Source organism: Durio zibethinus, chromosome 19, assembly GCF_047325235.1.
Source record: "Durio zibethinus cultivar Kanyao isolate XHJ-2024 chromosome 19, ASM4732523v1, whole genome shotgun sequence".
NCBI classification, from domain to species: Eukaryota; Viridiplantae; Streptophyta; class Magnoliopsida; order Malvales; family Malvaceae; genus Durio; species Durio zibethinus.
The window spans coordinates 6,871,907-6,887,316 of NC_143180.1; the positions used below are offsets into that span (position 1 = coordinate 6,871,907).

General features: G+C 28.5%; 2 protein-coding genes, 1 long non-coding RNA gene and 1 pseudogene across 3 annotated transcripts; 2 read left to right on the plus strand and 2 right to left on the minus strand.

Moving 5' to 3' along the window:
• The first annotated feature begins 2,701 nt into the window (after positions 1-2,701).
• Positions 2,702-5,790, plus strand: LOC111310342 (3'-5'-exoribonuclease family protein). The gene is made up of 8 exons (XM_022909706.2): positions 2,702-2,896; positions 2,997-3,124; positions 3,222-3,278; positions 3,377-3,469; positions 4,051-4,129; positions 4,234-4,358; positions 5,136-5,279; positions 5,379-5,790. Exons 2-8 carry the CDS (start codon positions 2,999-3,001, stop codon positions 5,616-5,618), a joined length of 864 nt encoding a protein of 287 aa, XP_022765441.2. The 5' UTR covers positions 2,702-2,896; positions 2,997-2,998; the 3' UTR covers positions 5,619-5,790.
• A 150-nt stretch (positions 5,791-5,940) lies between these two features.
• On the minus strand, positions 5,941-7,172 carry LOC111309857 (F-box/kelch-repeat protein At3g18720-like). Its single transcript, XM_022908857.2, has one exon. It carries the CDS (start codon positions 7,023-7,025, stop codon positions 6,090-6,092), a length of 936 nt encoding a protein of 311 aa, XP_022764592.2. The 5' UTR covers positions 7,026-7,172; the 3' UTR covers positions 5,941-6,089.
• An 834-nt stretch (positions 7,173-8,006) lies between these two features.
• On the plus strand, positions 8,007-8,908 carry LOC111309546 (SKP1-like protein 11 pseudogene; annotated as a pseudogene).
• Positions 8,909-11,186: 2,278 nt separating this feature from the next.
• On the minus strand, positions 11,187-12,750 carry LOC149513408 (uncharacterized). Its single transcript, XR_016330515.1, has 2 exons — positions 12,580-12,750; positions 11,187-12,542 (listed from the first exon to the last, which is right to left on the minus strand). It is a non-coding gene; the product is annotated as an uncharacterized LOC149513408 (long non-coding RNA).
• Between the last annotated feature and the right edge of the window lie 2,660 nt (positions 12,751-15,410).

Consider the following 15,410-nt stretch of genomic DNA (forward strand, 5'->3'; position numbering starts at 1 on the left):
CTAAAAATATGTATTTTATCTTTGTTGTATAAATATGAATTATGATATTTTTATATTTAATACATATTTGATACGAAATAAATACAATATAAATAAATGATTTACCAAGCTAAAATTAACTATCATTATATATAATATTATATTATTATATTATAACATTCATAAAAATTTGATAAGATTTGTTTATGTGAGTACTAAGGTGAGGTAGACAACTTACATAATTAACACGCAGAATAATTCTAAAGGATTTTATTCAATCAATTATTTAATTTTTAAAATTTTTCAAGTTTCAGAATTTATATTTATCCAAAACTTTCAAAATATATAAGTTTTATTCTAATTTAAACCTGAAAAAATATATCTCATATTTCACTTTTATTCATTTATATGAAATACAAAATTCAAATAGTTTTTAAAAGATAAAGCTCTAAATTTTAGGAATAATAAAAAATCATACATCGTCCAAGTCAATATTTGTGTATATTTAAATAAATAAAGTTTGTGATTGAATTCCTATTATTTATAAAATTTTTTACCTTTATTTTTTTTATGATTTAAAATAAAAGAGAAAGATATTTTATCTCAATTTAAATTAAACACATATCTAAATTTAAAATTATACTAACATATTTTATCTTAATTTAAAATTAAACTTAGATAAACTATATTTTTAAAATTTTAGAATTTTTTAAAATTAAATAATTATTAAATATATATTTATGATTTTTTTTCTCACAATCAATATTTTCTTCTTTATAAAAGATAAATCAATTAGATTTTTGTCACAAAAGTTTACCGTGATAAAATATCCAAATCAAATATGAAAAAATCTTGTATGATATATCACATGTGTAAATCTTAGTTTTCATATTAAAATAATATATACTTTTAGATAGCGTTTAGTATCTTTTACAAAATTACCATGGTAACATAATTATTGGAGTGATTTTATTACCAAGATGATATTAATACTTGTGATTTGAAATCATTTTGTTTAATTAACAATGATTAATTTTTAGGAATTAAAGATTACTATATTTAATATTATTAAAAATTAAAAATTATTTTATTTTTTAAAGTACGAAAATAATCATGCATATTATAATAGCTATACAAATTAATAATTTTATGTTTGTTTAAAGATAATAATTTATAAAACATTAATAATATTTATTTATTTTATATTAAATATAATTAAATTGTTAAATTAATAAATTAATAAATACATTAATTGATAAGTAAATTGATTTTTATAATATAAATTATGTAAAAAAATTGAATTAAAAAATAAAAACAATTTATTAAATTCATAATAAATGAAAAATAAAAAAATTATATTATATATAAAATATTTAAAAAAGTAAAACAATACGTAAAATATTTTGAACCTATTATAATAAATATTAATTTAAAAATATAAAAATTTATAATATAAAATAATTGTAATTTTAAGATGTAATAAATTTTTAATTTACATATTAAATGAATACAATTAACTATTATTAATTTTATATATCGCTTCACCTCAATAATAAAAGTTTTTTACCATTTTGTGTAAGAATTATATCATCATCTCGGTGATCCAATATTCTGCCGTATAAGATTATTGAATGCTTACCAAATACAGTGATCTAATCAACATATGTAGATCACCATGATTTTTGGAGTGACTATCCTATACCAAACACTATCCTAAAAATATATGTAATTGTGAACAAGAGATTGAATTCGAAAATAAAACCAATATATTAAATTCATAATAAAAAATTTTATTATGTTATATATAAAAAATAAAATAAAAATAAAAAATACATAAATTATTTTAAACTTATTATAATAAATATTAGTTTAAAAATATAAAATAATTATAATTTTAAGATGCAGTAAGTTTTTAAGTTACATATTAAATAAATATAATTGATTGTTATTAATTTTACATATCATTTTATTGTGGTAATAAAATTTTTTTACTATTTTGTATGAAAATTAGATTACTCTCATAGATAGTAATCTAATCACTTTTTATAATTTAATATCACCATCACGTAAAATCATTAAATATTTATTAAATACATCTAATCACTATATGTAATTGTGAATAAGAAATTAACTTTCTCGTTAAGATTTGTATGAAATTTTTTTTTCATAATTCAAACTTTTATAAAGTTTATTTGGATTATTTCATAATAATTTATATATAAATGATCTTTATAATTTTAAACTATAAATTATAAATGACTACAAATATTTTTATTTATCTATATATATAATATAAATATTATATAAATAAAAATTTTAAAATATAAAAAATATAATAAAAAATTTTGTGCATGATACGGGTGAAAAAACCTAGTTTAGTATATATTTTATGAAAGAAAATAACCCATAGGATTTGAAGCAATCTGAAGATGCCATCATCTCATCCTTGGTTTAATTCGTCCAAGTTCTATTATTGACAAGTACACAAAGAAATATTTTAATATAAAAGTTTGCCATTTCTTCCTTAGTTTTAATAACTTTTAGGCTTCAACGATTTTATTTTTTATTTTCTAATAGTTGCTTCTTAGTTATGCAAGGAAAAATAAATAAAAAATGGATGTCCATTTTTTTTTATGAGAAAACATTATTTTTAAGTCATTTACTTATATCTAAAATTTGATTTAAAATTCATAAAAATACCAATAAAGCTTTATAAAAAATCTGGTAAATAAAACATAAGAAAATTGAAACCATTGTACTTTTACTGCCTAATAATTTCCAGGAAAACACAAACCCGGAAAATTATTTCCCGAATTCTCTAAACCCCTCTAAAACCCTAAAATTAATTCTCGCTCACCCAAAACCCTAACGGAAAATTATTTTATTCCTATCGGATTCTTCGCAGTGGACGTGAAAGGTATTTTTTGTTTTAGTTTATTAATGCTCCTTTTGGCTTTTTCTTTGACAAAAATCTCATTTTATTGGCTTTGAATTCCTCTGTTCATGTGGATTTACAGCAATGGTGGGACTTTCTGTTGGAGAAAAGCATTTCATACAAGGTGGAATTGCTCAAGACCTTCGTTCAGATGGTCGAAAAAGGTTAACTTACCGACCCATATATGTTGAAACTGGAGTTATTCCACAGGTATGGGATCTTCTTCTAATTACTTTTTACTCCCAACAAACACTACATATGTTTAGCTTTCTTTTGGATGAATTTTCATTGGAGGGTATTGTGATAGGCACATGGTTCGGCAAGAGTTAGGCTTGGTGCAACTGATGTTATTGCCAGTGTCAAGGTATTTGTTCATTAGATGCCAACATTTGTAGTTTTCTAAGTGTTTTTTTTTCGTCTTAGGTGTATGGTATATGGTTTGAGTAATTTATGTTTTTGTAGGCTGAACTTGGAAAACCAAGCGCATTGCAATCTGACAAAGGAAAAATTGCTATATATGTTGATTGTAGTCCAACTGCAGCACCAGTGTTTGAGGTGGTTTTGCTTTACTGCTGAAATCTTTCCTTTTTTTGATTGAATTGGTTGAAGTCACATGAATATTTTTGTATTGCTTTATTTTATTTCATTGTTAGTTGGCTAAGATAATATTTGCAATTTTTTTTACATAGAAAGTAATGATGGGGATGTGTTTTGGAAGAGTGAATAATTTTTCAAGTTTTATGATACGCACGCTTAAACATCCATGTATGCAATTATCAATCATCTTCCTTGGAGAACATGATCTTTACAAAGAGTTGTAAATGGCTAGTTGCAGGCCCTTTTGGAGTAGTTGTGGGTTAAATGCCATTATCTCTTTCTTGGATGGTTGGACTTGTGAATCACGCTTTTGGTGTGTGGGTGTGTGAGTGTATGAGTTTCCTTTTCTCTTTTGGTCAAATGTGCTGTGGAAGTGACTAACTCTGTGAGTCTTTATGTTCTTCCTCTTGCTTTTTGTACATACTACTCTGTAATCATGACTAAGCAAGGTTTGTCTGTCTTAGTCCTCCATTATGTTATTCATAATCCATTATTCACTTCATTTTATGCGTTAAATTCTTGTACTTAATTTTGCACAGGGTAGAGGGGGTGAGGAGTTGTCAACAGAACTCTCCGTTGCTCTGCAACGTTGCCTCTTGGGAGGTAAAAGTGGGGCAGGTATATTCTCACAGATGGTCACTCTCCTGTAATTTACTGTCATTTTAGCATTTGTTGCTTTTCTTCAGTTTGAGAATGTAATTATCTTAAACCATTTATGCCAGGAGCTGGAATCGATCCCTCATCTCTGGTGGTTGTGGAAGGAAAAGTGTGCTGGGATCTCTATATTGATGGCCTTGTTATTAGTTCAGATGGGAATTTGCTAGATGCCCTTGCTGCTGCCATTAAGGTATTTTACTTATTTGAAATTGTATTCTTCTCTCTCTCTCTCTCTTGATTTGGTTGTGATCGGTTTAAATTTCAAATTAACTGCAAGTACAGAAAAGCAATTATACCTGTTATTGGATGAAGTGAGATCTGAATCATTTATGTTCAATCCAAGTCTGTTTTCTTGACTTACGTTGTCAAATTCAGTGAAGATCTTCCCAATAATCAACTCCTAATGATTATCCTGAGTCACTCAAATTTCTCCCTCCTCTAATAGCACTCAACATGTAGTAAACAGGAAGGTACAATGCATTGGCCTTCCCCAAGTCTTATGACTCTCACGATGTGCTCATAACCAGTGCCGTCTTGTCTGATAACAGCTGATTGCATTAATGACTGGCTTAGCCAATTCAAGTGTTAGCAACTATACGCTACTATCAGATTCACTGGTCACTTCGTAATTAGTGTAACCATTTGTAACTTTTTGATTGCCTGTATCCTATATTTATTGGTATCAGGCACAGTGACGTCTCCATTTAGCATCAATTTACAGTTTTCATGTAAATCTCCATGAGCCATATTCTTGAGTTCTGTCATGTTCACACAAGTGCTTCACATTTAAGTCAAGGGTTGAAGTAAAACAGCTTTTCGCCACAAAAATAAACAAAGTTCTTTTCTGTCAATCTCCTTTTGTACTTCACCTTTTTAAATGCCTTCTGTTAGTTGACTCTGATACATATGGTGATTGTACTGGTTCTCAAAACTCAAAATTAACAACTCAACTTTGTTGTTTGCAAAGGCTGCTTTAAGCAATACTGGCATCCCAAAGGTTGATCTTGCAGCGGAGACAACAGGTGATGAACAACCTGAAGTCAACATAAGTGATGAAGAGTTTCTACAGTTTGACACATCTGGGATCCCTGTCATAGTTACACTAACAAGGGTAAAGCAGCTCTTCTGTTCTTCTAAAATTTTTTTCAATTGTTTAAAAAAAAGTTTTGCTATTTCATCTTTATTTTCTTGCCTTCTGCTCTTTAATTAGGTGGGGAGGCACTATATTGTTGATGCTACTTCAGAAGAGGAATCCCAAATGAGCTCGGCTGTCTCAATTTCAGTTAACCGGAAGGGACACATTTGTGGCCTTACCAAACGCGGTGGTGCAGGCCTAGATCCAAGCATTATTCTTGACATGATATCTGTAGCAAAACATGTAAGTGAGCAGCTAATAAACAAATTGGATTCTGAGATTGCTGCTGCTGAGGCCAGTGAAGAGGAATCATGACTTTGTTTTCAGAACCTTTGTTACCCCTGAAATTTGTGGTTTAGTATAGGACTTTTTCCTTTTCTAGATGGGGAGAAATATGATTTTGGAATCTGTTGTATAATTTTTTTGGCATGTCAGAGCCACTTTTGTCAGACTTGTATTGGTAATGGGATGATCTGCTTTTTCCCTTTTTCATCTCTATTCTAACATTATGTTTGGTAAGAAGGAAAGTAGTCTATCCTTTGGTTACAAAATATGAGGGAATAATTGACAGAATTTGCACATATTTATGTCTAAAAAATTGCAATCTTTCTAGGAGTGAGGTTAAAAACACACTCAATTCAACTAAAATAACTAATTTATTTATGAAATAATTCTGTTTTGCAGTTTGATAAATTTAACCACATCATTGAACTGGTTCCGTTATTAGACAACGTAATATAAAATCTCATCTATACAAACTAAGAGGAAACTAATTAAAAGGTCTAACTAAACTGCTGATCTTTCGATCCAAACTGATGTATAGCACCAGCTATACTCTGATGCAGACACCGTTGCAGTCTTCTTATAGTTTCCTTCATCAGAATCAAAGATCAGACACTTCGATGTGGGGTCGTCCCAGGCCAAGAAAATTTTCTTTTGCAACAGCTTTTCATCCAGGCCAACTGCAGCGCAAGAACCGATAGGGCCAAGAAACATAGTATGGTCTCTCATATCATTGACCTCTTCCCAAGCTGCTGCAACCCCATTCTCAAGCTTCAGTTTATAAACTGTTTCAACAGCGCCATAATTCCCATACAGCTTAACTCCATAGAGTTCACCGTTGAATTTGAAGAAACAAGAAAGACGAACCTGCTTGAAATTCTTGCTTGAAATTTCAGTCCAAGTATCTCCTTTTTTATTGGCATCAAAAGTAGCAATCCTTCCACAAGAATCCATACAATACAAAATCCCATCATTGCAAATTGCATGCATCAGAACACCAAAATCCTTCCCAACTCGATATGGATATCGATTCCAACACTTTTCTTGCCCAACACGTAAAACATCTACATGGAAGTTGGTACGGCAATGGATACCATACTGATGTTGCATCGCAAAAACAACACAATCTGGAGATGTTGGGGGTGCAGAGAAAGCAACAGCAGTGAAACCAGATGATCGATATGGAAGACCGATTTTTTGACGGGTAAAGGGGTTGAAAAAGAAAAGAGAAGAGGTTTGCCGGGATAGTAGAAGTAACCAACCATGCCCTGATGACAAACACTCAACCTGAAATTGAAGGTCGGGAAACTCTGCCTCACTCAAGAATGGAGATTGGTTTACAGGATCAAGGAAAGCATGCTTGGTTTCACCATTGAGCTCTCCCAACAAAAACAACAATGGAGGTTGGTTTTTGGTATTGCTTTTCGCAAAGGAAGTCATGGCCGCTACAGACAAAACTTTGATGGAAGCAAATTGAAATATTAAGTCGTCAAATATGAGCTTGCGGTACCATATATATATACTAATGCTTCTGTCAAGTCCTGTTTGGGTTAGAAAAGGGCTTTTATCTTTTCTTGTATGGAAAGTAAACTTCCTTTCAAATAGAAATTAGTCTATTATTATTATATTTTTGAAAAACAAAACATTGATGAATATGTAAATAAGATTGTCCAATAAAAGCCCAAAATTATAAGATAAGGACTAATAAAATAAAATTTAATAATTTAAAGTCGATTCTAAGATTAAAATTCTAGAGTTGGAATTCTAGTATAATTCAAAACTATAAAATATAAAACCTACTCTAAGAAGGATTAGATCTTGGTAGAGGTCTGCATGAGTCTGAACAGGATTGGGTTCGGCTCTGGTTCATATTTGATAGTAATAGTTTATATACTTGTTTAGATGTGATTTATCTGAAATTTCACTCCTCAAAATTTTTTCAAGTTTGACCCTAATTTAAAAAATAAATCGAAATTATTCATTAAATTTATTTTATATAATAAAAAATTAAAACAATGTTATTAAATTAAATTTAATGAAATTATATTTAATTCACATATATATAAAATAAAAATAAAAATTATATTATATAAATTATAAATTAATTCACATATATATAAAAATAAAAAATTTATATATATGTAAATTTGGGTTGAATTGAACCAAACATAAATTTTAAATTTTTTATTTAAGGCTCAGTCTGAAATTTAAATTGGTGTGAAAATTATGTCAAATACATTTAATAGATTTTAATTTTTTGTCCAATTTTTTTTAAAAAATTTAGGCAAACCTTCAAATTTGAGCAGATAGTCTGTTTTTTAAACCGATCTAGTTTTAAGGCCACACACTTTAAAAAAAGTTATATATATAAAAACCCTAATCTCTCCGTCGACAAAAAACTTTCGTCTGTTTTCTTTTTGTTTTTCTTTTTTTCAACTATCATAAACAAAGAAAAAAACCATGTCAACATCCAAGGTTTTGACGCTGATGAGCAAAGACAACCAAATCTTCGAGGTTGAAGAATCCGTAGCCATGCAATCTGAGCTCATCAAAAACATGATCGAAGATGGTTGCGCCACTGGTGTGATTCCATTGTTCAGGGTGCGCAGCAGGACCTTAACGATGATAATCGAATGGTGCAAAAACCATGTGGATTACGTGGAAGCAAACAACGTTGCAGACGTCGAAAAAGAATTCAACAGTTGGGAATCGGAATTCCTTGATGTTGATAGAGTTAGTCTTAACGAGCTTTTCATGGCTGCAAACTATCTCAACATTAAGAAGTTGCTCAAACGAGTAGCCAAACAAGTTGCTGATATGATCAAAGCAAGCAAAACTGTTGAGGAAATTCGTCAAACTTTTGGAATCAAGAATGATTTTACTCCTCAAGAAGAAGAAGAAATTCGTAAGCAGTATTCTTGGATCGACGATTGATTTATTGCATTATTATTATTTTTTTATTTTTTTGTGTTAATGAAGATTTTTAGCTATGATGAGTTTGTTGTTTTAGGTCTAGAGCTTTTCTCTAGAGTTTATTGATGATGGTAGGAAGTAGTGAAATTATCTTTTTTTTTTTTTTTTCAACAACAATCTTTTTGTCTTTTGATGTTATTAAATTTTTTTTAATTTTACCCTTTTTTTTAATTTTTAATTTTTTAAGTTATTTTTTCTCATTCAACTCCTCTTAATCTATACTACTAAATATTAAAATCTCTAACTAAATTTGACGTCAGTGACACTAAATCAAGAGAAAAATAAAAAAAAATTTGAGAATTGTATAGAGATTGACTTTTCATGGTTGTTAATAGATTTGAACATTTTTAATTTGTATATATATTGTGTTTATTTTTTATTAGATATGTATAAAACATAAAAAATATTAAATTCATATATAATTTTTATTAATTTTAATATCATTTTTATATCTGTCACATCTCTAAGTCCGATGGTAACCTCTTCTCTGCCTCTTTCATCTATGGTTTCAAAGAGGATGGAGATAGGAAATGCTTTTGAGATCAATTAATCAGTTTCAGTTCTAGTTTAGGAAGTCAACACTGGATATTTTGGGGGGATTTCCACCCATCTCATGCAGCAACGTATATATAAATATGTCACAAAGATCATCGCAAAAAGGCTTAAAAAGGTCCAAGCCCCTTGACTAGGTTGGGCAAGCTTGGATGGATGCCCCTACTCCCTAACAAGTTGCTGGTCGGGATACGTAAGCCTGTCCTTCTCATGGTCAGACTTTTGCTTGCTTCCTGGAGAAGGGAAGGGGAGCGGTGGGTGCAGGCTTAGAGACGGAAAGTAGAAGCGTTCGAGTGAATCTGATGCTATCCGCACCGAGGAAGCACATGCTAGCCACACCTATCCAAGACACAAGAATATTTCCGGAGACACTTGCACAAAATTCCACCCGATCCCAGAAAAGATGCAACTTTGAAAGTTGGCCAATAGTTTCAAATCTGGTATCAGTGTTTAAAATTGTTTGAAATTGTTAAATCTAATTATTGTTTGACAATAATAATTAGCATTCTAAACAGAACACCCTGGTATGCCAGAAAAATCAGCCAATGGCTCCTTTCTAATGTACATTTCACGAAAGTGAAATTGCTAATGTAATGATTTCCAATCATTAGAGTATTATAATTATGAACCGAATTTAGATATCACATTTAAAATATTATAAAAAATAATATAAAAAAAAGTAATATAATTTAAAGTTTTAGTAAATATTAAATATAAATTTAATAAAAATAAAAATACATATTTTATTCTTTTTGTATCTGCTATATTTATAATACGTAATTTTTATATAAAATATTATATAAATATATAAATTATTAATATTTTATATGATATAAATATATGAATTATCAAATTTAATAAAAAAAATATGTATGTGGATTATCAAATCTAACATAAAGGAATATGTGAATGTCAGAGAGATGTGGTTATAGAAATGCCCTTCCAAGAGGAACTTCTTTTATTACTTTGGAAAGGTGTAACTATTTACTAATTTGTTATACGTCAACCACTTGAAAAATAAGAATATATTTTCCAAAATAAAAATTCTTGCATATGGGTAATTTGCTGTTTGGGCAAAACATGGCAAGGATAATTTTTTTTTTATTTTTTATTTTGAGAGTCACTCAATCTCTCCATACCAAAATAGTCTCTTTAACATTTTTATTACTAAAAAGAATCTATGTTATTAGATAAACAAAACAGAATGTACGTTATTCGGTTGCTGTAGACAATATGGATTGTTAGAACATGCGACTCTACTAATGCAAATTTCTGGTGCAACAATCGTTCAATAGTGCCTTGACAGATGAAGCACATTTCTAATCATAATTTTTTAAAATTATAATTATAATTAAATATTATATTCATATAATTAATTAAATAATTAATTATTATATTATAATCAAATTACAGTCACTGAATAATACTCTACTAAATTAGAATATAATTAAATAACAAAACCTACAAAATATAATTTGAACATAAAATCTCAAAATTTTAAGTGATATTAAGGGATCACATTTAAACGCATAAGCGAACTCCATTGTTAATAGCCTTGCTAAAGCTGGAGTATCTCGGACACATGATTTGGTAACTTGGTTGTAAATGCTTCACTTGTGATTGGTTAGCTCCCAATTGTTGTATTTTAGCCTTTTAGCGTGGATTAACAAAGTCATTTTAGGACTTCAAATTAATTTATATCAAATTATGAATAATTGAATTGGTAATGGATTAGATAATATCGATTTAAGTTTATTCAATTTTATACTTTGGCTTGAATATTTTGATTTGAGCTAATTTATTCATTTTAATTAAATTTATCAGATTGAGCTCGATTATGCTTTACTTAGGATTAACTATTTTTAGAATATTTTTGCATTAACTCAAACTTAATTCCATTTCATTATTGAATCAATTTTAAAAGTCGAAATCTGAAAATCAAGGCCCAAGATTTATCTTAGAGGCCCAAAAGATCAATGGAACCCAAATTTTAATTTAAAATCCAATTTCATTTTTAGTTTTTATTAATTAAAAAATGAAAAATCACAAAAAAACAAACAAATAAAATGCCAAATATAAAAAGAATAAAAAGAAGAAAGGGGGTCGATAAGTAGCGGCCGGCGAGCAATGACACAAACCACTACCTTGCAAACAGACCCTGCAACCAGACCCTGTAACTAGACCCTGTAACTAGACTCTGCAAGCCACAGCAAGTCAAGATTTTTGGCAGCAAGCTTTTCTTGATAAATTGAAGACAATTCATGGAGAAAGGGAGTCGTTGGCCAAACAAGAATAAGGAAAGGATAGAGAGCAAAAATTCCTTCACAAAAATTTTCACAGAATCATCCTTCAGCCACCCTCAAATCACCGGCCACCATTCCCCCACTGACGCAATACCATTAACCAACCAAAAAAGAAAAAAAAGCAAGAACACCCTGCAAAGAACTTTCATCGTGGCCATGCCACCCTCAAATCACCAGCATCATCAAAACAACCCATACCACCAATCACCATCTCTATAACTGCCTCCCACAGCCTACTCCCCCAACAGAAATCCCCCTTTGAACCAACAAAAAAATCACGACTCTATCACCACAATCACACTACCAACCAACCGAGACCACCCTACGAAAAAACCCATTTAGACTTCTGATCGAAACCTAGATTTCATCAACCTCATAGCCTTCAAACCCCATAAAAAATCTGAGCCCCTGACCAGACAAACCCACACCCATGATAAAAAACTAGACCCATTTGACCCTCCACCACAACCAGCAATCTGAAACCCATAGCCACCAACGCCCAAATAGCCCTTCCAAACCACCCAAAAAAAACCACCAAAAAAGCACGAAAAAAACATTAAAAAAAATCAACCCGAAACCTGTCACAACCAAAAATAAAAAAAAATAAAAAAACCACAGTCCTCTCAATGGGAAGGAACCTCAGCACCAATGTAACAAAATAACATAAGAGGGAGGGGAGAAGGGTTTCAAGTTTTGCAGAAGGAAAAGAAAAGATGGGAAGGAAGGAAAGGGAAGATCGGTGAAGAGGTTGGACAGCGACAGGTTCAACGAGTAAAGGAGAAAGAAAAGAGAAGAAAGAAAATGGGGAGGCGCTATTCAGCGGCCAATGATGACCAGCAAAGTAACGGTGGCCAATGCGGTAACAAGACACCAAGTTCTGGGTTTGAGAACTGGCTGATGTTTGGGTTTATTTTTTATTTTTTTCTTAAAAGAGAAGAAATCAAGTTAAAAAAAAAAAACCTTTGGTTTTTATAGTTTAAAAAAAAAGTCGCTGGCGGGTTAAACCTGAATCGGAAGGCCAACCCAACCTAAGATCCAACTCGTGATTCGGCCCGTCTATTAACTGATCTGCTTCGGCAGCTCAATCTGCCTGGGATCCTTTTCGGTGGTTGTTAGATTTTAATTTGGGCTTTATAGACTTAAGATTTTGGACTTTAACACCAAACCTTTATAGACTTAAGATTTTGGACTTTAACACCAAACCTTTGTTAGCGAATGATTTTTATACATTTTGAGTCTTTATTTAAATGTTTGTACATTATTCATATCAATAATACTTTTTATAAAAATATTTTTGCCTTGAAATAATTAATAATATTTATAAAAATACATATTTCTTAAAATTTTTTAATACTTATTTTTATTTTTCTTTTTGAGTGAAAATTTTTACTGTTAATGAAAAATAGAAAATAATGAAAATGAAAATATTTCTGAGGACGAGATATTAAGGAAGCTTGAGTAACAATTTTTTAAAATCTCTAGGTGAAAGTATTTTCTTAAAATCATTATCAAAGTAATAAAATATTTAAAAAAATATTCAATACAAAAGATTTTCATTTATTTATTTTTTTAAATAATAATAATAATATAGAAAGAAAATATTTATCCGATGATAAAATTTTAAGGTAATTCGAATAATGATGCTTATGAAATTTTTAAGTGAGAAGATTTCTTTACATATTATTAATGTATTGGAGTATTTATAAAAAAAATTTAATATGAAAAAAATCATTTTTTCTATTAAAAAATGTGTAAAATATGAAAAAAAAAAATTATTCAACCAAATTTTCTAAAATGAGAGTCATAATTCATAAAAAATTAGATAAAAATAAAATAAAATAAAATAAAAATACATAAATAAATGCATGACTATTATGTTTCATTATTTGCATTGCATCTTATGTACATAATTTAATCATGAAGAATAGATACAAATATCTAAGGATAATATTCTAAAGAAGTCAAAGTAATAATTCTTTAATAATCTTTATGTGAGAAAATTATTCTAAAATACCACCAAAGTATTAGAGTATTTGAAATAAGTTTTAATATTTTTATAAAAAAATTAAAATTGAATTTTTATAGAAGATAAAAATAGAATATTATTTGGATCAAAATTTTGGATATCATATTTTATCATTTTATTATATGCATTTTAAATATTGGTTATAAAAATAAATATGAATCGTTGAAAATGAGATTCTTAAAAAGTGTGAATAGTGACTCTTAAAATATCCATAGGTAAGAAAGTTTCTTTTAACATTGCCAAAATATTTGAATATTTTTTAGAATTTTTCAATAAATAAGGTTTTTATTTATTTTTCAAACAAAGATTAAAAAAAAAAAAAAAGATGTTTTATTGTTGCAATAAGAAAAATCATGAAAATTATTTTTAAATATCAAAATTAAGATTTTTTTGTTAAAATTAAAGGATAACACATTTTTAATTAGTATCATTTTTAAAATAGGTGCCATGGGGTTACTAATCCTTTGCCATGGGTAATCGTACTTCCGAATCCGATTTTTATTTACGTAGGGTAAAAATTATCTTTTTAATAAGTTTTAATTGATTTTAAAATTTTATTAAAAAGATAAATTTTTTAGATGACCAATCATATCTAGCAAAGTAGATTAATAATGACTCTCTTTATTTTTGAGATTTTCAAAATTTTCATCCAACGGTCTCCAAAACCGTTATGATAGCTTGACAACTCTTTTGGGGACGTAATATTTTTTAAAGTCAAACCAAAATTAATTATGTGTTATCCTTAACTTTGATTTAATGATCTTAATTGGTATTTAACTTTTATTTCTTTAATTTTAATTTTGTTTTTAAACTAGCAATAATAATAATAAGAAACATTACATCAATTTCATTTTAACTATGTCATTTATTCATTTATTATATTTTGTATCTATTATTCTTGATGAATGGCAAGGTATTCAAATTAAAGTTTTAATGTTATGTTTCCTTATTTACACATAACACATTCATATCATACATAAGCTCTATACCCGACCTCTAACATTTTTAGAAGAGAATAAAGTACCTATACTCTCATGAGGTGATAACCTCTACAATGGCAAATAAAATACTCCTACTAAGATTGAACTCTTTCCATCTATAACCTGTCATGGGTGCGGATTAGAGTGCCTTACTAGTCTATAATTGATGAAGATATGAAAAAAATTTGAGAACCTTTAAACACATAAATCCCAAACTAGCATGTAATGAGTCTTAAGAGACCAACCTTACGTAAAACCTTATTGACCATTCATAAAAATTACCAAAATTAGGGCATGTGAAGAACATTCAAATACAATCTATATTTAGGTTTACTAATAGTGCAAATAAAACTAATTTAAAAAAAAAAAGAAATAAGGAAAAATAAAAGAAAATTATTTTTTTAATAATTTTTTTTGACATATAGTTTGACTTGTCTAGTACTTGTCTAAAATTTACATCTTCAAAAAAATTTTTCTAAAAAAAATTATATTTTTTAGTTTTTTCCAACAAACAAAAAACACATAAATAAAATTTTCAAAAAAATGGGTTTTTTTATTATTTATTTGTTTATTGACCAAATAAAAAGCAAAAGCATTCTTGAATATTGGTAATTTTATATGCTTGTTTTTCCATAGGAAATGTTTTCTTGAATTGTTATTTCTTTCTACAAAAAGCATAAAACAAAAAATATAAAAAAGAAAAAAACAAATAGAAAAATGTTTTTCTTAATTTCTTTGTTAGACAAATAAAAGCAAAAACATGAAAAAAGAGAAATTTTACCTTTTTTGTTTTAACCCAAAATTTCTTTTGAATTTAGCATCAAGTTATTATGTATTTATTTTGTTTTTGTGTTCCTAAATTTTTTTAAAAAATAAAAAAAACTTTCGAAATTGATCAAGTTGTCTGGTGGGTCTTGTAAAAAATGATCTTGTAAGAAGTGTAAAAAAAAAGAAAGAAAAAAAGGTAATAAAAAATGAAAAAAAAATGAAA